Source organism: Colobus angolensis, unplaced genomic scaffold (genome assembly GCF_000951035.1).
Source record: "Colobus angolensis palliatus isolate OR3802 unplaced genomic scaffold, Cang.pa_1.0 Scaffold475, whole genome shotgun sequence".
Taxonomy (NCBI): domain Eukaryota; kingdom Metazoa; phylum Chordata; class Mammalia; order Primates; family Cercopithecidae; genus Colobus; species Colobus angolensis.
This window is the reverse complement of record NW_012118210.1, coordinates 445,074-468,577: the sequence shown is the minus strand read 5'-3', so window position 1 is coordinate 468,577 and position 23,504 is coordinate 445,074. Positions and strand designations below refer to the sequence as shown.

The 23,504-nt window shown below is 40.9% G+C and overlaps 2 protein-coding genes across 2 annotated transcripts in view; one reads left to right on the top strand and one right to left on the bottom strand.

Annotated features, from left to right (window-relative positions):
- The window catches only part of STK17A (serine/threonine kinase 17a), a 32,085-nt gene that overhangs the window by 5,566 nt on the left and 3,015 nt on the right, over positions 1-23,504 (top strand). Inside the window, exons 2-3 of the mRNA XM_011958787.1 lie at positions 8,838-8,982; positions 20,019-20,145. Of these exons, the coding sequence (XP_011814177.1) occupies positions 8,838-8,982; positions 20,019-20,145 (272 nt within the window). The remainder of the gene's footprint in view (positions 1-8,837; positions 8,983-20,018; positions 20,146-23,504) is intronic.
- LOC105523793 (cytochrome c oxidase assembly factor 1 homolog) overlaps positions 10,360-23,504 on the bottom strand; it is a 126,951-nt gene continuing 113,806 nt past the window's right edge. Inside the window, exon 6 of the transcript XR_001003646.1 lies at positions 10,360-10,419. The gene's annotated coding sequence lies outside the window, so the exon portion shown is untranslated. The remainder of the gene's footprint in view (positions 10,420-23,504) is intronic.

Genomic DNA, 23,504 nt, shown 5'->3' with positions numbered 1-23,504 from the left:
TCAGCCTTTCATCCTGGGACCCTTTTCAGTTCTTCCAGTCTTCACCCGGCTCCTGACTTTTTTCTTCCCTTTTCTTCCCTTCTCCTCTTTGGTAGTTAATTTAACTCCTCTCTTACCAGCACCTCACATTATTTCCCTCTTCCTCTTGGTCATCCTCTGCAACTCATTTGCCCATTTTAAACCCAGAATGCATGCTGTGTGTCCCTCCTCCTCTGCTGCCACACATTCTTGGAAGGACTTGGATCGTTTTTCATCTACTTAGTACAAGTGTAAGAGTTCCATCCTCAGCTAGGCTCATGGTATAGCTTAGCAAGTCTGTACCTAATCTCTTATGTCCTTTTAACACCCCCACCCCCTGAGCTAATCATATCTTTACCACACTTACTGTGTCACCTGCTTCCCACCTCTCATGAGATACTTAGGCTTTTCTCCCCCATATGGAGAAATCAAGGCCATCAGACACACTCCCCAAGCATCCCTCCCCTCTTCCTCTAATATCTGTCTTTGTTGCTCTCATGCCCATCCCTGCTGTTCGATGGAAGGGATTCAGCTAATCATTTCCAAGACTGAACCCTTATTTAAGTTCTTTAATTCTTATCCTTCCTTTTCTAGGACCTGTATTTCGTTTTTTCATAAGTTATGTAACCTCTTCTAGAGTTTCAGACCCTCCTCCCATGGTGGTTCTTTTCCCTTTGTCTTCTAATATTTCAGTCTCCTCTATGCTAAAATTCCTTCCTCAGCTTTGACTCTTATGTCTTGCCTTTCTCTTTTCCTTACTGCTATATTTCTTAAAAGAATAGTCTGAATTTATAGCATTCCTCACCTTCCAGTTTTGTTCTACTTCATTGATCCACTCATCTGTTCATGGGCCAATACCCCATTCACTTTTTAATCTAATGCCATCTGCTCTTCTGATACTTTGATGAGGTCACCAGTCCTGTGTGCCAAAATTAGTCTCCTCATTTTAGTATTCATTCCAGTTCTTGCTGTCTTTAAACACTTGATATTATCCTTTCTTTCTTGAAATCATGTTCTTCCTTGGCTTTCACAGCCCTATTTTTTAAAAATCTCCTCCTCCTCTGAGAGCCTTTTATCCTTTTCTACTATATAAATGTAAGTGTTCCCCACAGTTCCATCAGCATTACTGATGTCATATATTTATGTTTTATACATTTACCCTGGATGATAATAATCTATTTTTGTGACTTCAGCTATCATTTACATGCTGAATATTTCCAAATCTTTGTTTCCAACCTCAGCCCCTTTCTTCTCCTTCACTTATGAAGCTTATTTGGCTGGACATGAAATTCTGGGTTGAAAATTCTTTTCTTTAAGAATGTTGAATATTGGCCCCCACTCTCTTCTGGCTTGTAGAGTTTCTGCTGAGAAATCCGCTGTTAGTCTGATGGGCTTCCCTTTGTGGGTAACCCGACCTTTCTCTCTGGCTGCCATTAACATTTTTTTTTCCTTCATTTCAAATTTGGTGAATCTGACAATTACGTGTCTTGGAGTTGCTCTTCTCGAGGAGTATCTTCGTGGCGTTCTCTGTATTTCCTGAATTTGAATGTTGGCCTGCCTTGCTAAGTTGGAGAAGTTCTCCTGGATAATATCCTGCAGAGTGTTTTCCAGCTTGGTTCCATTCTCCCCATCACTTTCAGGTACACTAATCAGACATAGATTTGATCTTTTCACATAGTCCCATATTTCTTGGAGGCTTTATTCATTTCTTTTTACTCTTTTTTCTCCAAACTTCTCTTCTTGCTTCATTTCATTCATTTGATCTTCAATCACTGATACCCTTTCTTCCAGTTGATCGAATCGGCTACTGAAGCTTGTGCATTCGTCACGTAGTTCTCATGCCATGGTTTTCAGCTCCATCAGGTCATTTAAGGACTTCTCTACACTGGTTATTCTAGTTAGCCATTCGTCTAATCTTTTTTCAAGGTTTTTAGTTTCTTTGCAATAGGTTTGAACTTTCTCCTTTAGCTTGGAGAAGTTTGATCGTCTGAAGCCTTCGTCTCTCAACTCGTCAAAGTCATTCTCCGTCCAGCTTTGTTCCGTTGCTGGTGAGGAGCTGCGTTCATTTGGAGGGGGAGAGGCGCTCTGATTATTAGAATTTTCAGCTTTTCTGCTCTGTTTTTCCCCCATCTTTGTGATTTTATCTACCTTTGGTCTTTGATGATGGTGACGTACAGATGGGGTTTTGGTGTGGATGTCCTTCCTGTTTGTTAGTTTTCCTTCTAACAGTCAGGACTTTCAGCTGCAGGTCTGTTGGAGTTTGCTGGAGGTGCACTCCAGACCTTTTTTGCCTGGGTATCAGCAGCAGAGGCTGCAGAACAGCAAATATTGCTGAACAGCAAATGTTGCTGCCTGATCATTCCTCTGGAAGCTTCGTCTCAGAGGGGTACCCAGCCATGTGAGGTGTCAGTCTGCCCCTTCTGGGGGGGTGCCTCCCAGTTAGGCTACTCAGGGGTCAGGGACCCACTTGAGGAGGCAGTCTGTCTGTTCTCAGATCTCAAACTCCGTGCTGGGAGAACCACTACTCTCTTCAAAGCTGTCAGACAGGAACACTTAAGTCTGCAGAGGTTTCTGCTGCCTTTTGTTCGACTATGCCCTGCCCCCAGACGAGGAGTCTACAGAGGCAGGCAGACCTCCTTGAGCTGCGGTGGGCTCCACCCAGTTCAAGCTTCCTGGCAGCTTTGTTTAGCTACTCAAGCCTTAGCAATGGCGGTCGCCCCTCCCCCAGCCTCACTGCCATCTTGCAGTTTGATCTTAGACTGCTGTGCTAGCAATGAGCGAGGCTCCGTGGGCGTGGGACCTTCCAATCCCGGCAGGCGATATAATCTGCTGGTGTGCTGCTTGCTAAGACCATTGGAAAAGTACAGTATTAAAGTAGGAGTGACCTGATTTTCCAGGTGCTGTCTGTCACAGCTTCCCTTGGCTAGGAAAGGGAATTCCCGGACCCCTTTTGCTTCTCGGGTGAGGTGATGCCTCGCCCTGCTTCGGCTCATGCTCGGTAGGCTACACCCACTGTCCTGCACCCACTGTCAACAAGCCCCAGTGAGATGAACCCGGTACCTCAGTTAGAAATGCAGAAATCACCCGTCTTCTGCGTTGCTCACGCTGGGAGCTGTAGACTGGAGCTGTTCCTATTCGGCCGTTTTGGAGTGTCGCTCTCTCGCCCAGTCTCCTCAGCCCCTTTCTTAAGCTCCAGCTACCTGTTGCATATACATGTGTCCAACCGCAGATCATTATTAGTCAATATGTCAGTATCAATGCAGTCAGTAGCAGTCAATATCAGTACTCCTGCATTACCCTATTAAGGCCTGTTTTTCTTTTGTTTAGTATCCCCATCTGTTTCATTGCTCAAGCTGGAAACCTTGAAGTTATCCTTAATTCCTTTATCCTCTTTAACACTCATGTACAGTATAATGAATTACCAAGTCTTCTACTTAAACCTCTCCAGTAGCTTTTCAGCTGGTCACCCTGGTTTCAATCCGGGGAAATCCCTCCTGCTGCTGTTAGATAGGTAATAAAAACAGATTTGGTGATATTATTCCCTTGCTTAGAAACTTTTGGTGGCTTCTGTTTCTTTGATGATCAGATTTTTTTAGAACAAAAATCAGTATGATTTGGTCAAAAAATTTCATGTTCTACTTTTAGTTTGAAGAGGAAGTCTTAGAGATATACTCTGGATACTGAGATATCAAAATTCTCAGCCACATCAATATATTGTTGTTATGGAAAGAGGCAGGTTATGATCACTGCATCAGTTAATCATTCTTGAAGCACCTGCCATGCGCACTAGATACTAATAGGTACTGATAATATAAAAAGTGAAAAAACATAACCCCTTATCTTCAAGTGCTAAAAGTCTAGCAAAGGAAATAGATATGGAGGTTGAGCATTCTTAACTTGAAAATGAAATGTCCCAAAGTTTGAAATTTTTGAGCACTAATATGATGCCACAGTAGAAAATTCCACATCTGACCTCATATATTATCCCAGAAAGATGCTGACCACAGCTGATGAGATCACCTTTATAGGAATTAAGGATGCTAAGGATAGAATAACTATGCTAGGGACTGTGCTAATGCAGCAGGTGTGCATAAGTGTAAACTTGCTGTGATTTGACATGGTGGCTGAGAGTGACACCTTCACTTTCTGATGGTTCGGTGTACACAAACTTTGTTTCATGCACAAAATTATTTAAAATATTGTATAAAATTACCTTCAGGCTATGTAAGTCGCATATGAAATATAAATATGTGTTTAGACTTGGGTCCACTCCCCCAGTATAGCTAATATTTCAAAATGTAAATCCCAAACGTTTCTGGTCCCAGACATTTAAGAGAAGGGATATTCAGCCTATAAATGATTGCAGCAATGTTGATGATTTACCAGGAGTTCTTACTAGTTGTGTGAACTAGAGTATAATAGTTAAAATGTATTAAGCATTTACTACATGCCAGGCGCTATGCTGTCTTCCAGCTTTATATATATTATTTATATGCTTTATTTACACTGTTCATAAATTTTAGAACACAATTTTATATATAAGAAAACACTCAGAAAAAAAAAATCAACCTTTGTATTACAAACAGCAGCTCCAGAATTTAGTCCAGGAGTGTGAGATTCCAAAGCTTCTGCTTTTATCCATATACTGTGCTCCTTTACTCTGCCCGGGAGGTTAGGGAGTGCTTCCTGGAGGAGGAGGCATTTCACAGTATATATTAGCCCATCATTGCCTTACTCTGAATTTTTTTAGTTGTTTTGCCCCCATCCTGTGCTCTTCTCCCTGACTTCTATTCTACCTCATCTCCTTTTAGTCCTTTTCTACCTCACCCTACCTTCTCGGCACACTTCTTTTTTTGTCATTGCATTGACATCTTCCCTGCATTATTTACGACAAGAAGTCTGTGATCATTCTTACCTTGATTCACCTATAAATGTGCCTTTTTTTTTTTTTTTTTTTTGAGACAGAGTCTGGCTCTGTTGCCCAGGCTGAAGTGCAGTGGCGCAATCTCTGCTCACTGCAAGCTCCGTCTTCTGAGTTCACACCATTCTCCTGCCTCAGCCTCTCAAGTAGCTGGGACTACAGGCACCCACCACCACGCCCAGCTAATTTTTTTGTATTTTTAGTAGAGACGGGGTTTCACCTTGTTAGCCAGGATGCTCTCGATCTCCTGACCTCGTGATCCAACCGCTTCGGCCTCCCAAAGTGCTGGGATTACAGGCGTGAGCCACTGCGCCCGGCCATAAATGTGCCTTTTTAAAGATTTTCCTCTTTCTCACTGGTTTTTAGCAATTTGAGTATGGTGCCTTGGTTTTATTTGTATTTATCTTACTTGGAGTTCATTGATCTACTTAAGTTTTTTTATTTATAGTTAGTTTTTATCAGATTTGGAAATTTTTCAGCTATTATGTTTTCTAATATTTTCCTACCCCTACCTCTCTTCTCTTATTCCTTGAATTACAGTGTATTAAACGGCTTGATGCTGTCCCATAGGTCCCTGGGGTCCTGTTTGTTTTGTTCAGTCTTTTCCCTCTCTCTCTCTGCTTCACATAGACAGCTTATTTTCCTGTGTCTTAAAATTCACTGATTCTTCTGCAGTGTCTGATCTGCTATAAAGACTATCCAATGGGTTTTTCGTTTCAGATACTGTATTTTTCACCTGTGAAAGTTCTTTTTGGTTCTTTTCGTAACCTCCATCTCTTACATGATTATGTTCATATTTTACTTTAAATCTTTGAGCATCTTTATAATGCCAGTTTTAAGGTCCTTATCTGCTAATTCCATCATCTCCTGTCATTTCTGGATCTACTTTTATTATTTTTCCTATTGATTGTGAATTGTAATTTGTGGCATTTTCAGATATCTAGAAATTTTTGGTAAAATGACATACATTTGGAATGTTGCAGGGTTGAGTAGATTTTATCCCATTAAAGAATGGTGACGTTTGTGTTGGCAGTCATTTAAATTACTTGTGGATCGGCTTTGTTAGGACAGACCTAGAACTAGGTTAGCCTTAATACAAAGGATGGCCCTCCCAAAGGAGTCTGTTCATTGCCCCAGTGTTTAGAGTGGCTTTTCTACTCCAATTTGACAAAATTCAAGTGTCTTACCTTATTCTCTGTGAACACTGGGAATTTCTCAGCCTTATAATTTTCCAGAGTTATTTTGTCTAAGACTTCAAAATACTATTGAGCAGATCTCTCTCTGTAGCTCCCTCCTCTCTGGTACTCACCTGCCAATTCCAGCTGTCTTAGCCTTGCCAAACTCCCAGTCTGTCTTCTCAGCTTAGCAAGGCTGCTGCATTCTGCTTCTGCTTGGGTTCCTCCCCTACCCTGTACCACTGTCCATATATTGTTACCAAGTAGGAATATTGGAGGGCTTAACCTCTTCTCACAGCTCATGGTCCTATACCTGTCGTTCTAATGCCTGAAATAGTTGATTCATATGCTTTAATTTTCTAGTTGTTTATAGCCAGAGGGCAAGTGCCATACCATTTGGTTGGATGGGGAAGTAGAAACTTGCCCTTTAATGAGTGTACCATGTATTTTTTACACAATGTGCCTTCACACATATGCTCCCTCTATCTGGGATGTGCTGTTAGCATTTCATCTAGTGGACTCCTAGTAATCCTTCAAGGTTCAGAATAAATGTCATCTTTCCAAGATTTTTTTTTCTACTTCCTTTCCAATTAATTGCTCAGTTGCTAAGTTATCAAGTCATTTAATATATAATTTCACATATAAATGCATATGTATTTGTTATTTAAATATCTTTCATTTTTCTCTTCCCCCCTAGAGCTTGAAGGACCAAACATACTTATTTGTAATTATCTTTCTATCTCTAGGACAGAATATAGGGCCTAACGTATTTGATGGTTTGTTGAATTTGAATAATGAGAAAGTAAAGATCCAAACTGGGCCTCAGAGCAGGACAGAATGGAAATGCTAGTTTAGATAGAAAAAACAGTGTTTGGTCTGAGGCGGGAAGCTATGATACAGCCAAGGTGCAGGCAGCTAGGGAAACTCAGTTACTGTTAGCTTCTAAACATCAGTTATATGGCTCTGAATAATGTTGGTCAAAAGATAATTATCTCATAACTTTCCAAGGACCACTAGAAAGTTGAAATTTTAAAGTTCTAAATTTTTTTTGTAAAAGTAGTTTTTGTACAAAACTTTGTTAATAGTTTTTTAATTAATTTCCCAGTGAAATTTTTTGGTTAAAAAGTAATGTTGCTCTAGTCAAAGATAGAAAAAGCAAGGCTATTATAGGGCTTCTCTAGCTTCCATGTGAAGGAAGGTACTTTGTGTAAAATAGTTAATATTATATTTTCTGTTACTATGCTTGAGAGATGCTTTTAACATCTCAGATTGTTCTTTAGTGAGATCACATTTAGTGATACTAGTTAGTATGGTATTTAGTTTAGTTAATGGGTAAAATCCACAGTTAAACAGGGTTATATGATTATGTGTTGTACTGAGAGGAATATAGTCTCTTTTTTTTTTTTTTTTGAGATGGAGTTTTGTTCTTGTTGCCCAGGCTGGAGTGCAATGGCGTGATCTTGGTTTATCGCAACCTCTGCCTCCCAAGTTCAAGTGATCTCCTGCCTCAGCCTCCTGAGGAGCTGGGATTACAGGCATGCGCTACCATGCCTGGCTAATTTTGTATTTTTAATAGAGCTGGGGCTTCTCCATGTTGGTCAGGCTGGTCTCAATTTCCTGATCTCAGGTGATCCGCCTGCCTCAGCCTCCCAAGGTGCTGGGATTACAGGCGTGAGCCACTGTGCCCAGCCTCAATTTTCTTATAATACTCTATATTTGAAATACATACTTGAACATTTTCACAAAACTGTAGTTAGCAGTGTGTTTTGTGCTTATGTAAACTACTTAAATTGTTGAGAAAACCAAGAGGGAATCATTTGTTAAAGCAAGAATGGGGCCGGGCGTGGTGGCTCATGCCTGTAATCCCAGCATTTTGAGAGCCCAAGGCAGGCGGTTCACAAGGTCAAGGAGATTGAGACCATCCTGGCCCACCTGGTGAAACTCCGTCTCTACTAAAATACAAAAAAATTAGCCAGGCGTGGTGGCGCATGCCTGTAGTCCCAGCTACTCAGGAGGCTGAGGCAGGAGAATCGCTTGAACCCAGGAGACGGAGGTTGCAGTGAGCCGAGATCGCGCCACTGCACTCCAGCCTGGTGACAGAGCAAGACTCCGTCTCAAAAAAAAAAAAAAAAAAGAAAAGCAAGAATGGATAACTTTATGTGTAAAGAGACTAATCGCTCCTAAAATTTAGGTAAAGAAATCCTTGTATTTATGTAAATTGATAGTAATGGGCTGAGGGACTCAGATGACAATAAACTGTGATTAAGAAACTGTTTCAGCCAAAATGCAGTTCTTTATTTCAATTGAGGAACAAAGTTCAGTTGTCAGCAAATTGTGGCCTGTATGTGCAGAGTGCTTAGTAAACTGTATATTACATTGTGGTGCATCTCGAGCTGCTTGGGACTGAGTTGGCTCAGCCTATACTGTGTTTTGATTCAGGTTGTCAAATCCGTACTAACAGTTATACAGGCTGGGTACAATGGCTTATAGCGGTAATCCCAACACCTTCAGAGGCCAAGGTGGGGGGATCGCTTGAGCACAGGAGTTTGAGACATAGTGGGCACCATAGTGAGGTCCCATCTCTATTTTTCAAAATAAAAATAAATTTTTTAAAAAAGGTATACAGTTACTGCCAGACTGTAATTAATTTACTTTGTAGTTTTGGTGTAAGTGTTTGCTATTTCTTATGAGTCATATATTACTTTAATTTTGCCCTTCTCTAGTGCTGCTGGGGGTGAAATCTTTGACCAGTGTGTTGCAGACAGAGAGGAAGCCTTTAAAGAAAAAGATGTTCAAAGACTTATGCGACAGATTCTAGAAGGTGTTCACTTTTTACACACTCATGATGTAGTTCATCTTGATTTGAAGGTAAGGTTCAAATTACTTTACAATTTTGAGATTGCTAAAGAATGACATTCAAGACATAAAATATTTAACAGTGATTTATTCAAACATATTTCATGTTTGTGTATTATTAGCTAGCAAGGATATTAGAATTGAGTCTTTACTCCTATCCTCTAGCCAGTTAGTTTTATCAGGGAGATAAGGCACATGTGTGTACATGAAAAGATACATAATAATACAATGCCAAAGAAAGGAACTCAGAATATGACAAGACAGAACTTGAGCTAGATCTTTTGAAAAGTTAGGATTTAGGTAAGTTGAGAAGAGTAAGAGAAAATTACCTCACAAGGCTCAGGAATATTTGTGATGTGTTTGGGAAAAAAATAAATGGAATCATTTCACTGGAATTGAGAGATCAATTAGGAGATATTAAAAGCTGGGAAAAGGCTGGATTCTAGGGGTTTCATATGTCATAAAGACATAGATGATTTTTGAGCCAGGAATATTCGAGAAACAGTGTTTTGGAAAATAGGCAGCAGTAAATAAATGAGAAAATTAAAGAGATTAGAGGCAGGTAGATTTCTAATTTAAAATTGTCACAGGCGGAGAAGAGGAAGGAAGAAAAAACAAAGGACGATATGTCAGTTATGTTCCTTTCAAGTGATCAAGATGCCAGCTGAAACCAGGGTAAGGAAAACAAGGAAATTTTAGTGGCAAACAAGTCCAGAGATAATTCTAGCTTCAGTTATGACAATATTCAGGGCTCAAAAACTGTTGCTAGTACTCAGTTTCTCTCCAGCATTCAGCTCTGCCTTCTTTGAATGACAATAAGATGGTAATAAAGTAGATGCTGCTGTTCAGCCTTGCAACTACCCGGAGACAGCAGGAAAGTCAGTCTCTACTCACAGCTCTGTCCAAAGTTCTGAGATTCACTCTGATTACACCAGCGTAGATCAATCTGGAGCTAATAAGTGTGCTGATGGGTGTAGGGCTTTGGCTTGCCATGCCAGTGTCATCAGTGTCATAGGCTCCAACTCTGGAGGAAGAGGTATAACCCTTTCTACCATCCTAACCTTTACGTGGACTGAGTGGAGAAGGGTTGGATTCTCAAATCAGTTCTGTTTCTGAAAGAACAGAGAATGGATGCTCAGGAGAACGTAAAGGTCCGCTATGATTATTCTTAGTATATTCCTGCAGGTGTCTGCATGGCAGTATTAGCCATGCAGAGGAATTCCCAAATGTTTATGCTGCAGCTTCTTTCATATTTGGTTTTACACTCTTAACTTTGCAAAATTGTGTATCTGTTTTATTTTTTAATGATGTTTTGCTAGTCTTATGATGGATTTCCAGGAACAGAACCCCAATTTAAATAGCATTGCACCTATAGGAAATGAACTTTCAGCAAGTTTAAGATTTCTGTTGATCTTCTGATGGTTACTTTCATATCAAGTCCAGGTGCAACTGTGGGAAAATGAAGCAGTCCTCAAACAGAGAACATGCCACAGCGACCCTAGTTCCTAGTGTTTATTCCGTTTACAAAGATGGCCTTACTGGCGAGGGGAAATAGGGTTAGGAAGGATGGTAACCTGAGAAGGCTGAAGCCTCTGGACTACCCCCAAAAAAACTTTCCCATCGTGAACTGCAGGGTCATCTCACACCACGATCATCTACTGATCTACCTTGACATCTGCTATAATATCCCCTCTAGCAGAAAGTAGATGCTTTATGGCAGTGTTCTCTGACCCAGACGTGAATCAGAATCACCTGGAAGGGCTCGTTAAACTAAATTGCTAGGCCACAACCCTAAAGTTTCAGATTCAAGGTAGGGCAAAGTGATGCTTAAACTTCAGGCCAGAATTGCTGTATGGCCAGGGCCGGGTGTGGTGGCTCATGCCTGTAATCCCAGCATTTTGGGAGGCTGAGGTGGGTGGATCACGAGGTCAGGAGATTGAGAGCATCCTGGGTAACACGGTGAAACCCTGTCTCTACTAAAAATACAAAAAAATTAGCCAGGCATGGTGGCAGGAGCCTGTTGTCCCAGCAACTCAGGAGGCTGAGACAGGAGAATGGCGTGAACCCGGGAGGCAGAGCTTGCAGTGAGCCGAGATCGCGCCATTGCACTCTAGCCTAGACAACAGAGTGAGACTTCCGTCTCAAAAAAAAAAAAAGAACTGCTATATGGCACATTCCATAATACCTTTGTTTATTTATATAGATAGATAGAGTCATACTATATAAATATAAATTCATATATGTATATATGTAATACTGTATAAATAACTGCCCAATTTTTATTGCATGAAGGCACACTCTCAAGAAGGAGTGTACAGGCTGGGTGCGGTGGCTCATGCCTGTAATCCCAGCACTTTGGGAGGTCAAGGAGGGCAGATCACTTGAGGTTAGGAGTTTGAGAGCAGCCTGGCTAACTTGGTGAAACCCCTTCTCTACTGAAAATACAAAAATTAGCTGGGTGTGGTAGCAGGCACCTGTAATCCCAGCTCCTTGGGAGGCTGAGACAGGAGAATCGCTTGAACCTGGGAGATGATGGTTGCAGTGAGCCGAGATTGCGCCACTGCACTCCAGCCTGGCTGACAGAACAAGACTCCATCTCAAAACAAAAAAAAGAGGATACAGTGTATGTAATCTGGAGGTTGACTTCTAAAGCAAACTTGATAATGTCCCATTTGAATTTAGGTGGAAAGGTAGTTTCTTTTTAAATACTAGTTTCCTACAGAAAATTTTACTTGTTTCCTACAGAAAAATACAGGGAAAAAACAATGTGGAAGTTTTCTTGTTCTCTTTTGAAAGATGCCAATGTAAATTCATTTTATACACATTTACCTTTTCTCAAAGATATTAATTTTTTAATACCATGGCTAAAATGGACACTCAGGACCCAGTAGCCACATGGTACACAGTGGCGTTTTTTGAAAGCAAGTGTGGACATGTGCACATCCAAATGCTGAGGTGGCCTGATGTTAATGCTCAAGGTTACCTAGTTAAAACCTTTCGCAGCTTGGGTGGGGGCTTTGCTTTTCCCCTTCAGTCTGTCATATGCATAAGAAGTTCAAAGATCTTTGCTGCAATAAATTTCCACCTTGCTTCCCTCGGGAACATTTACAAGGAAGAGATGGTCTCTGCAGTACAGACTTTCACTGGGCTGATACTTTAAGAAGCCTCAGTATTAGCCATGCAGAGGAATTCCCAAAATAAATGTTTATGCTGTAGCTTCTTTCATGTTTGGTTTTATACTCTTAACTTTGCAAAATCGTGTATCTGTTTTATTTTTTAATGATGTTTTACTAGTCTTATGATGGACTTCCAGGAACAGAATTCCAATTTAAATAGCATTGCACCTATAGGAAATGAGCTTTCAGCTTACAACAGTTCAACTTGTGACTATTCAAGAACTAATTAAGTAGCAAGTCAAACAGGTTGTCAACACCATGTGCATGGATCTTTGATGTTACCTGAGAGTATCAAAGGTGAATATTAAGTTCTTGAATACCAACTTTAAGTGTGTGTTTACACAAGGAAATTATATCCCTTTCTCCTTAGTACATTCAGTATCATATTCCTTTCTCTCTAATACACTTGGTGTAGAATTCTTTCCAGATTCAGTAGAGGCCTTGATGACGATGATGGGCCTTTGATGTTGAAAACTGGACTCTTCATGTTTCCTTGACCCAGAGGAACTAGAAGACAAAAGTGGTCCAAAGGGTTCTCAGCCTTCCTTCTGCCTTTTTGCCCCTCCATGTGCAGTCAGACATGTCTGTGAGTCAGCTACTGGAGGGAGAGGACAGAGATGGGGTTGGTATGGCAGCTATGCAGGCAAGAGTGATTTCTGCTAAAAGGTCTTTCCAGTTGGCCTCTGTGAGTCTGGACAAAGTGAGTCTGCTGTCCTCTGTCTTCAACAGTGTGTGCTCATAATGTTGACTCTTGGTCTCTAGAAGAGCTTGAAAGACTAGGCTATTTTTTAAGAAATTATTTTCCCACATTGCCTCAAAGCTAAATATATTATGTTTTCATTCTCTAAAAACTGATAATCCCAATATATATGATAATTTTGAATTATTAAGCTATTTAGTCTCCGTGCTGGTTAAAATGGGAAACTCCTGTCCCTGTGACAGAAGTTAGTTGGAAGTTAAAATAACTATTATAGTTGCTTCTATTAAGGATATAATTGACGCTATGGGAAATACACTGTTTGGCTTTGGTGCAGAGCCTGAATGATCAGTTTGCCGAAAGACTGATTCACTGAAAACTCTCAGCCAAATACCTTAAATTGAGCTGGGAAAGTTCTTGGGGTGGGTGAGGGAGTAGCAGATACAGATTTAGGAGTCTGTAAAAGTATGAGTCCATAAATCCACAAAAATAGAAAAGACAAGCCATGATTAAGAGAAAGCCCATTCATTTAATATATAAAATGTTGCAGAAACTGCAAATCTGAGAAACAACAACTCTGGCAAAGTAAGAACAAAACCAACTAAAAGTACCAAAACAGTCTCAATAATTTGGTGAATTAGTCATTCAATAGAGTGACCTGGTTTTAGTCCTATCCAAGGGAGGGAGGACTGACCAAAAATAGCACAAAGAAATCTGGTCTTAAAATCCATTACTCTTTTTTCTTCAAATGGTGTTGTACTGGTTCAGTCTTTCAGGAGTGTTAGTACAGTCAGTCCTCTGCATCCATGGATTCAACCAACCACAGGTTGAAAATATTCAGGGGGAAAAAATTCCACAAAGTTCCAAAAAGCTAACCTTGAATTGGTCCCCCACCAAGTATTTCATTGAATCCATACAAATGAGGTGATGTGTGGCATTATAATAGCTATTCTGAGTAACCTAGAGATGATTTAAAGTTTACAGGAGGATATGGTTAGGTTATATGCAAATACTATACCATTTCCTCTCAGGGACTTGAGCATCACAGATTTTCGTATCTGCAAGGAGTCCCTGGACCAATCCCCACCAGATACCAAGGGACAACTATACTAGGATTCTATCACTAATTTTTTCACCCAGTTATGCTCATGGTTAAAAGTGGACTAGAAGAAGGCCAGGTGTGGTGGCTCACACCTGTAATCCCAGCACTTTGGGAGGCTGAGGTAGAAGGACCACCTGAGCCCAGGAGTTTGAGACCAGCCCAGGCAACATAGCGAGACCTCATCTCTACAAAAAATTAAAAATTCAGCCAGCCATGGTGGCATGCGCCTGTAGTCCCAGCTACGGAGGAAGCTGAGGCAGGAGGATTGCCTGAGCTCAGGAGTTCGAGGCTGCAGTGAGCTGTGATTGCACCCTTGCATTCCAGCCTGGGGAAGAGAAGGAGATCCTGTCTCAAAAACTTTTTTTTTTAATTAAAACCTTAATTTCTAAAAATTAATTTCAAAAAAAGTGGCCAGAACCTGGGACTTTCCATATGAGATTTAAATTTAAGCATCAGTATATTACTTGAAAGTAGGGGTAACAAAAACATTTCTAAACAGTCCCCCAAATTAATTTTGACAGGATTATTAACCTATTTCTCTACTCTAACCTGGGTTTTAATAGTTAATGTACTAGAACTTTAATTGCCTGATAAAATGTTCCTTAAAACTCTGTCCATAATACCCTAAGCCTTATTGAGCAGGTTAACCTCAACTTTACAATGATCTTAACCACTAAATCTTCTCCAGTGGTGATTGTTCAGTAAACGTTAAATGGATTATGTACAAAGATGAAGATACCGAGATAAATAAAAGACTTCCCTACAGCCACCATCTGTTTAAGGACCGTCTGCAGGTTTTCTGCTTATTCCACTGTCATCACCTCTCTATTGATTGACCTTGCTTCTTTCTCTCCCTTACTACCTGGGATTCATACATTTTAAATAGAACTAGGTTTTATGTGCCACAACTTCTTTATCATGAACTGGATTCCCTAGAAAGAAAGTTTAACTAAATTGTAAATGCTGAGGTACTTAGCTTTGTTTTCAGGACATGTATTTCAGCTTATTGGAAGTAGATATATTTCACCATCGAAGAAGAGACAGAGATTATAGTCCTGTAATTGTACATATATTTTATTCAGAGGAGCAAAGTCTATTTTTAAAAAGAGCCCTGTGGTCAAAATAGGGCACAGTTAGTAAAGGCCACATAATAAATATTAACTGAAATCCCCTGAAACAGCTCTGATTTTATGAGAAATGTGTTTTTTCTAGCAACCTGTCTCTCAGTTGTTTAACTTCGTTTTTAGAAAGTCTGTCACATTGGTGTATCATAGATGCATGTAACAGGGCCTAGGCTTCTCATACAATAAGATTTTAATAATTTGATCACACTAATTTAGGATTTACAACATTACCACCAAACCAATTAGTTTTTGCATAGTAACTAAAGAAAGCATTTTTCAGGGAATGTAAAGTGTACACACATAAAAGGGGAAAACATTTAAACTATTTTAAGGGAACAAATGGTATTTAAGAACATTCATATAATGTACATGTTTACTAATCACAAGAATATTTCAAGATTTGGTGAAGATTTTCCCTAGCAGTATTTCACTTGGCATTTTGTGTGCACTAGAAAGGGCAAAACATTCGATTATGAATATGTGTCACTGAACCAAACCCCTCCTATCGAATTTGCCTGAATAATTGACATTTTGTGGTTACTGTAGTTTTTGTTCTGTTTTGTTTTTTGATTTTGACAGGGTCTTACTCTGTTACCCAGATTGGAGTGCAGTGGCACTATCTCAGCTCACTGCAACCTCTGCCTCCCAGGTTCAAGTGATCCTCCCACCTCGGCCTCCCAAGTAGCTGGGACTACAGATGTATACCACCAAGCCTGGCTAATTTTTTGTGTTTTTGGTGGAGACAGGTTTTCATCATGTTGCCCAGGCTCCTAAGCTCAAACAGTCCACTCACCTCAGCCTCCCAAACTGCTGGAATTACAGACATGAGCCACTGTGCCCAGCCCTTTTGTTGTACTATAGTATTTTATTAACGTACTAAAATTGAAATTGCCTTGAAAAGTCTGAGGACTCATAGTCATGATGCTACATAGGTGTTTTTTTCCTGAAGAATTAGCTAGAAGCTAATTAACAAAGAAAATGTGGCCTGCCTTCTACCATTTACTCCAGAATAGCTTACAAAGCCCTGTGATCTCCTAGCCATTTCCTTTCCAACCTCATGCCTCCCACCACTCATACCCCTTTTGCCTTGTGCTGTCCTCCAGCCACACAGGATTTCCTGCAGATGCTCCACAGCAGTACAGCCTCTATATTTGCTCTTCCCTCTGCCTGGAATGCCTCCTGCTTACCCCAACCCCTCCAGGACACTGAGCTGTGACTGGCTCTTTTTTAACATCGCCCTCTCCTCCTTCAGGTTGCCTTCTTAGAAAGGCCTTCTCTGACTCCCCTAAAGATAGCATGCCCATGCACACACCCCAGGCAACCACTCTCGCCCATCACCCTGCTTTGAGTTCCCCATAGTGCTTAAAGCGACCCAAGGTGTATTTATTTGTCTCCATTAAGATGCAGGGCTCCGAAAGAGAGGACTCGTGTCTTGTTTTCTGTTATTTCCCCAGGGCCTAGCTCATTAGGCAATCAAGAAATATTTGTTTAATAAATGAGGAAGTCTTTTTACCCTTCAAGGTCTGCTCACATAGCTCCTCTGTAATTTTCCAGGGCAGAATTAATCACTCTGATATATTTATCGCCTGAGTACTTTGTATATATTGCTCTCATGGTGCAATTCACAGAAGAATGACTTGAGCCTAGCAGGTCCGTCTATTTTCTCTTGATTATAAACTGTGACAGTAGGGTGTTCTTATTCGTTATACTTATACTACTACCAGTCCTGACACAAAATAGACACCCTCTTAATTTTTTTAGTTATGTTTCTTCCATTCATTCACCCAACAATATTAATGTGTGGCAGGCACTGATCACAGTGATAAAATATTAATCAGTACTGTGGTTTCTGTCCTCATGAAGCCATAGATTCTTCCTATTCTTTGAATTCAGCCTGATAAATTTACAGGCATTTTCATAATAGAAAAGGGTAGGATGGGTGGTTGGGTAGAAGGTAAGACCCTTTTTAAAAAGAGGGACGATCTGGCTGGGCGTGGTGGCTCACGCTTGTAATCCCAGCACTTTGGGAGGCCGAGACGGGCAGATCATGAGGTCAGGAGATAGATACCATCCTGGCTAACACGGTGAAACCCAATCTCTACTAAAAATACAAAAAATTAGCTGGACGTGGTGGCGGGCGCCTGTAGTCCCAACTACTCGGGAGGCTGAGGCAGGAGAATGGCGTGAACCCAGGAGGTGGAGCTTGCAGTGAGCCGAGACTGCACCACTGCACTCCAGCCTGGGTGAAAGAGCGAGACTCCGTCTCAAAAAAAGAGGGACCAAAAAAGCCTCAATTTCCTTTTTCATATTGCAGCCCCTCTCATGGATGGAAATTGTAATCTGCTTCACTGCCATCTTAGGCCTTCTTACCAAGTTGAGACTAGGCAAAGAATGGAAAAAAGTGTTCTAGACTGAGGGAATACCATCTATAAATTCACTCTTGTAAGAGGGAGCATGGCAAGTGTGAGAGACTGGAAAGTGTCCTGTGGGACCCAGCTTCATGGAGCCAGGGGTATCATGGCATATGATGAGTCTGGAGAGCTAGCTCGGCAGAAGCTGGACCTCAGGATATGCACACCATGCAAAGGAGTTTGGAAGTTATCTAAGAGCAGTGGGAGGCTGTGGAAGGGTTTAGGAAAGGGGACAACAGATCCAATTTATATAATACAAAAGAACCTCCTGGCTGCAATGTGGGCAAAATGGATCCTAGCAAACCACTGAAGAGGCCATCGCAGTAGAGCAAGAAAGGTAGCTTTGGTTTTCTGTAGATGGAGAGAAAAAGGCCAAGTCTAGAAATGCTTGGAATTTAGTACTTAAAATCAACTATGGTGACATGTTAGCTAAATGGAAGAGCGGGGCGGAAAGGAATGGTCAAGATGATTGTTAGTGTTCTCTCCTATTCTGAGGGATGATCATAGCATTCACTGAGACACCTGTCATTGGCATAGGGAGAATCTGATTTAGGAAGGAAAATAGGAGTCTGTTTTTGGTCATGTTGAATTTGAGGTACCTTTGAGACATCAAAGGGGAGATAATAGGTAAGCAGCTGGTTGAAGAGGTCTGAAAGAAAGAAAAAAATTGTGAGGCATAAGGTGTAGGTGATATTTAAGCCTTGGGTGCAGATCATGCAAGCTGAGAGTTTGGAGTAAAAAGAGGAAAGGCCTCAAGATCAAGCCTTGAGAAACCCAGCATCCAGTGGACCAGATAAAAGAAGGTGGCCCCTCAGAGGAGATGGAAGACGCAGCCAGAGATAGGAAGAAAGCTAGGACAGTGTTTTGTCATGGGAGCCAAGAGAAAAGTAATATATAAACAAGGAAGGAGTAGTTTGTCAAACACTGCTAAGGGAGTGGTTCAGAAGAAAGCATTGAAAAATATCACTTGATTTTGTGATTTGTAGTGGAATGAGAGGACAGAAGTCAGATGGAGGGGCAGAATATGAATGGAAGGAAAGGAAATGTGAACATTCATTCTATGCATCTATGGGACAGAAACAAACAGCTAACAAAACAATGGAATAAGCATGCGGTGTACACCATGTGCAGCAGGAACGGGGCAGCCATCAAGCCCTCCCTGGAAGGAGCAGGGGAAGCCAGGGCAGGCTTTACAGAGGAATTGGTGCTTTATTGAGACCCATCATGCATGGAATGAGGGATGAGAATAAATCTGTCAGGGAGGAAAGGGGAGAGGGCGTCCTGAACAAAGGCGGTACATGTGCAAACGCATGAGATGTGGGAGTAGCTGTCTTATTTAGGGATTACAGACTGTTTGATTTGGAGCACAGATTGCCTTTGGAGCCATGACAGGAAATTAATCTTGAAAAGGAAGCAGGGGCCCAATCTTAAAACACTGGGTGTTATAGTGAAGTATTTGTAATTTACCAATGTTTCTCATCTTACCTTTGGAAATATTCTTAATGTCAGAAAACATTAAGTGAGGACTCTTTATAATGCAAACACAAACTTTCCTTTCAAAATTCGTGTTTTAAAAATTTAATGAATTTTACATTCTAGTCCATAATATATTTGCTTGTCTTTTTTATGTGAAAGTATCTTAGGTTATTTTCCCTTGGGTAAAAATGACTCCACGGATATGAACCCCACTGATTCTGTGGCTCTGGGGAGCTCTTTCCCATTACTGTACGTGTCCTCACCCCACATGCCCCCACTCACAAGTCCGGAGAGAACTTAGGGTAGAAATCATCAGTATGTAAGTGGCAGTTGAAGCTTTGGAAGTAGATGAAATTGCTCCAAAATAGAATGCAGAGTGGTGGGAGAAGAGTTGGCCATGCAGCGAGAGATCCTGAACAGCACAAATATTTAAAAGGAGGACAGAAGGAAAACATTGAGAAAATAGTGAGGGATCTGTAGAAGAAGGAAGAGATCCAAGGTGGAGAAAACGGGGAGGAATTTCATCAATATAAGGATGCTTAACAGTGCCCAGTGCTACAGAAATCACTGCATGCAAAATAGTCCCTGAAAGACACAGACGGGATTTGGTGGGTCTTTGATTATTGAAGTTATTGTGACCTTAATGAAGGCAGATTCAGTCGAGGGGGCAAAAGAGATTTAGTTGGACTGAGAAAACGATACCAATTGTGCTTGACCATGCTTTCAAGAAGCTGAGCTTTGAGGGAATAGTAGGAGATACTACTACCTGGAGGAGATTCAGGGTCATGGGGAATGGTTTCCATGAGGTGGGGATAGAAACGTGTTTATATGCTGAGGAAGAGCCAGGGTAGGGGAAGAGATTGAAAATACAAGAGAGTACAGGCCTGCTACCTTATACATAGTAGGAAGTATATTGTAAAAATATTTCTTTAACAAATGACTGTTTACTGTTAAATTCCTCAGTCTCAGTTTCACAGGTGAAATGTATGTTTTATGGGCTCCAAGTTTTGTGTACTTAATCATAGTTGTATTGATTTTTGTGGGGGTATGTTGTTTTTTTAGCCTCAGAATATTCTGTTGACAAGCGAATCTCCATTGGGTGACATTAAGATTGTTGATTTTGGCCTTTCAAGAATATTGAAGAACAGTGAAGAGCTCCGAGAAATTATGGGTACCCCTGAATATGTGGGTAAGTATTCATAAAAGTAGTTTTGCTCTGGGGCCGGGCATCACCTTCATTGGGGGACTTGTCCATGGGGCATGACTCATAGTGGAGCCAGCTATCTGCTATGTTGAAATTCTACCATCAGAGATTTATTCCTTTGGATTACATTTTACAATGGAAAACTTTCAAGAGTAACATACTAAACTGGTGATGTCTTCACTGTCTCTTCACTACAGGACTAAGAGAATTTGAAGGGATTACTTCTAAAATGAATAGGAGAGGATTTTCTTAACAAAGTAGGATATTAGCTTATTTGAGGGTGGGAGGATATTTAGCAAGTAAGGATCTTTAAGGATGTTTTGGTTGGTGACAAACATTGACAAAGGCACTGCCAAGTCTGAGGTTCCATGGAAGTGTGGAGCAGAGAGGGCATCTGGTTGGATCCATGGTTGAGTGTTTCTGGCCGAAAGAAAAAGGAGCTTAAACATTGAAGGTAGCAGCAACGAAGCAGCTGAATGATGATACGTCGTGGGTCTAGGCGTATCACCAAAGAAGTCAACTATGACTTTCTTTGATAGACTGAGGAAAATTGGAGTTTGAAAGATTAATAGTTTGATGTTTTTTTAAAGGTATCTATAGAATAAGGCTGTGAAATTGAGAGGTTGTGACCAGAGATTAGAATATTAATATTTAGGCCAGGTGCAGTGGCTCACACCTGTAATCCCAGCACTCCAGCACTTTGGGAGGCCAAGGTGGGCGGATCAGTTGAGGCCAGGAATCTGAGACCAGCCTGGCCAACATGGCAAAACCCCATCTCTACTGAAAATACAAAAATTAGCCAGGCGTGATGGTGCATACCTGTAGTCCCAGCTACTCGGGAGGCTGAGGCAGGAGGAATGGCGTGAACCTGGGAGGCGGAGCTTGCAGTGAGCCGAGATCGTGCCACTGCACTCCAGCCTGGGCAACAGAGGGAGACTCCGTCTCAAAAAAAAAAAAAAAGGAATATTAATATTTAAAATTTCACTGGTGAAATAGCTCTTTGTAATTATGAGGACTTGGATGTAAGGCTGGAAAGGCAATTTTTTAGACCAGGAAATCAAGAAGCTGTGAAGGTAGGCTGTCTGGGTCATGGACATCAGTGTAGAAGTCACCTAGGCTGCCAGCAGACCTGGGAGAAGGGAGGGTGGCTGTGGCAGGAATGGAGAAGGCTGTGGCCTGAGCCTGAGGGAAGACTCTCTGCCTGAGAGTAGAAGTGTGAAGTGGGCAAATAGGCTAGAAGAGGGGGAATGAAGAGAGCGGGGTCTCCTTTCAGAGAAGAGGGTAAAAGGAGTGAGTAGTTCTTGAAAGACTGAGGATGTTATAAGAAAAGAGCTATCCGGAGCACAGAAAGACTGAGGAGGGGCGATAGGGTTGAAGAAAACAAACCTGTATGGCAATGATCATCCAGAAAATAATTTAGAGATTTTTTAAAAGATCCTTAATTAGGTAATAAAAGATGCCACAGGCACAGAAACAACCTTTAAAATTTTTTATATATTTTAGTGGGCCAGAATACTTAATTTTCAGTATGCTGACTAATATGCATCATGACCACTAAGTAAGTGTTTGGGATGTGACTTAATAGTGTTTCTTTAGGGAAAGCAGCAACCCAAGTGTTTTAGCCAAAATTAATGGGTACCATTGTAAGCTCCAATATACAAGACTGAAGAATGTAGGTCTGTGAGCTGAAAACTCAAAATAGTAATTATTGCCCTGAATGAGGTGGGTTTTTGTTTTGTTTTAATGCTTTCTCTGTTGTTGTTGTTTGAGAGAGTCTCACTCTGTCACCAGGCTGGAGTGCAGTGGCACCATCATAGCTTGCTGCAGCTCCCAACTTGAATTCCTCCTGCCTCAGCCTCCCATGTAGCTGGGACCACAGACACGTGCCAACACAGCGGGCCAGTTTTTGGTTTTTTGTTTTTTTTTGGGTAAAGATGGATCTCACTGTGTTGCCCAGGCTAGTGATTTGTTTTAGAGCTTTCTGTTCCTTAGTAAATTTTAAGTTTTCTATCAAGAGCCTTTCCCCATCTCAAAACATTATAATGGAAATACAAGCTCAATCCAAAAAGAAGAAAACTAAAAATGATTCAGAAGTACATTATACAGAAAAACAAAGGGACTCTCCTCTTTTTCCTTCCCTGAGTCACCTTTTAAAAGGTGAGTTTGTGCTTCCCACAGTCATTTTACGTATGCACAGAAACTGGTGTTGAGTTCTGGCCCTGTGTGACCTTGACCTTTAAATCTCTTTATACCTCAGATTCATCTGTCCATAAAAAGGGGCTAGTGATAGTACCGACCTCATAGGGAATTTATAAGGATTTCATTGGATTTGCTGTACAAAGCCCTTAAACCAGTATTCAGCACATAATAAGTACTCAAAAAAGTAAGCTATTGGTATTTCCTGCACCCCTCCTCCCACAGTCTTGCTATGTGGTCTCTGTTTTACCGTTTCTTCCCCGGTAATTTGGATGCTATGCATTTCATTTTTAATTTCCTAGTCATTTCTTTTGAAACTTGAACATTCACAACCTCTGTTTCTCACTCAACCATTTCAGAAATCAAAATTTAGGAGATTAGCATACCTAGCATTTCCTTTCCAACCTCTTCCTTCCACTCATTTATTCTGTGGGGGTTTGTCACAAATTAGTAGTAGATACATGACCTTGAGTATTTCGTTTTTTCATAGAAATAGAACATTTTCATTCCTTTTTTTAATTGTGATTACCACAGTTTTTTAGTTTTTAATCTGTTTTTCCATGGATTGAGTACTTATTGCTGCCTATTAATAGTTTAGCCTTCTTATTTGTATAGTTTTGGAAAAAAATTATCTTTAGTTAACTGGATTGAGTAGATTTTTTTAAAGGAGCATTTTTATAATGTTTTTCCTGAATCCTTGCATATTTCACAGTGTCTTTCTATTGTGTTTATGTGTGGCAGCAAGTGACTTTATATCAAAGCTTTTTTTTTTCTTTTTTTTTTTTTTTTTTTTGAGACATGGTCTCACTCTATCACCCAGGCTGGATTACACTGGCACTGTCTCGGCTCACTGCAGCCTTTACCTCCCAGGCTCAAGTGATCCTCCCACCTCAGCCTCCCCAGTAGCTGGGTCTACAGGCATGCACCATGACACTCAGCTAGCTTTTGTTTAGTTTTTGTAGAGATAGAGTCTTATTGTGTTGCCCAGGCTGGTCTTGAACTCCTGGTTCCAGCGATCCTCCCGCCTTGGCCTTGCAAAGTGCTGGGCACTCAGCCTCGAAGCATATTATTTTTCTCAATTCTTTTTTTTTTTTTGAGACGGAGTCTCGCTCTGTCGCCCAGGCTGGAGTGCAGTGGCGCGATCTCGG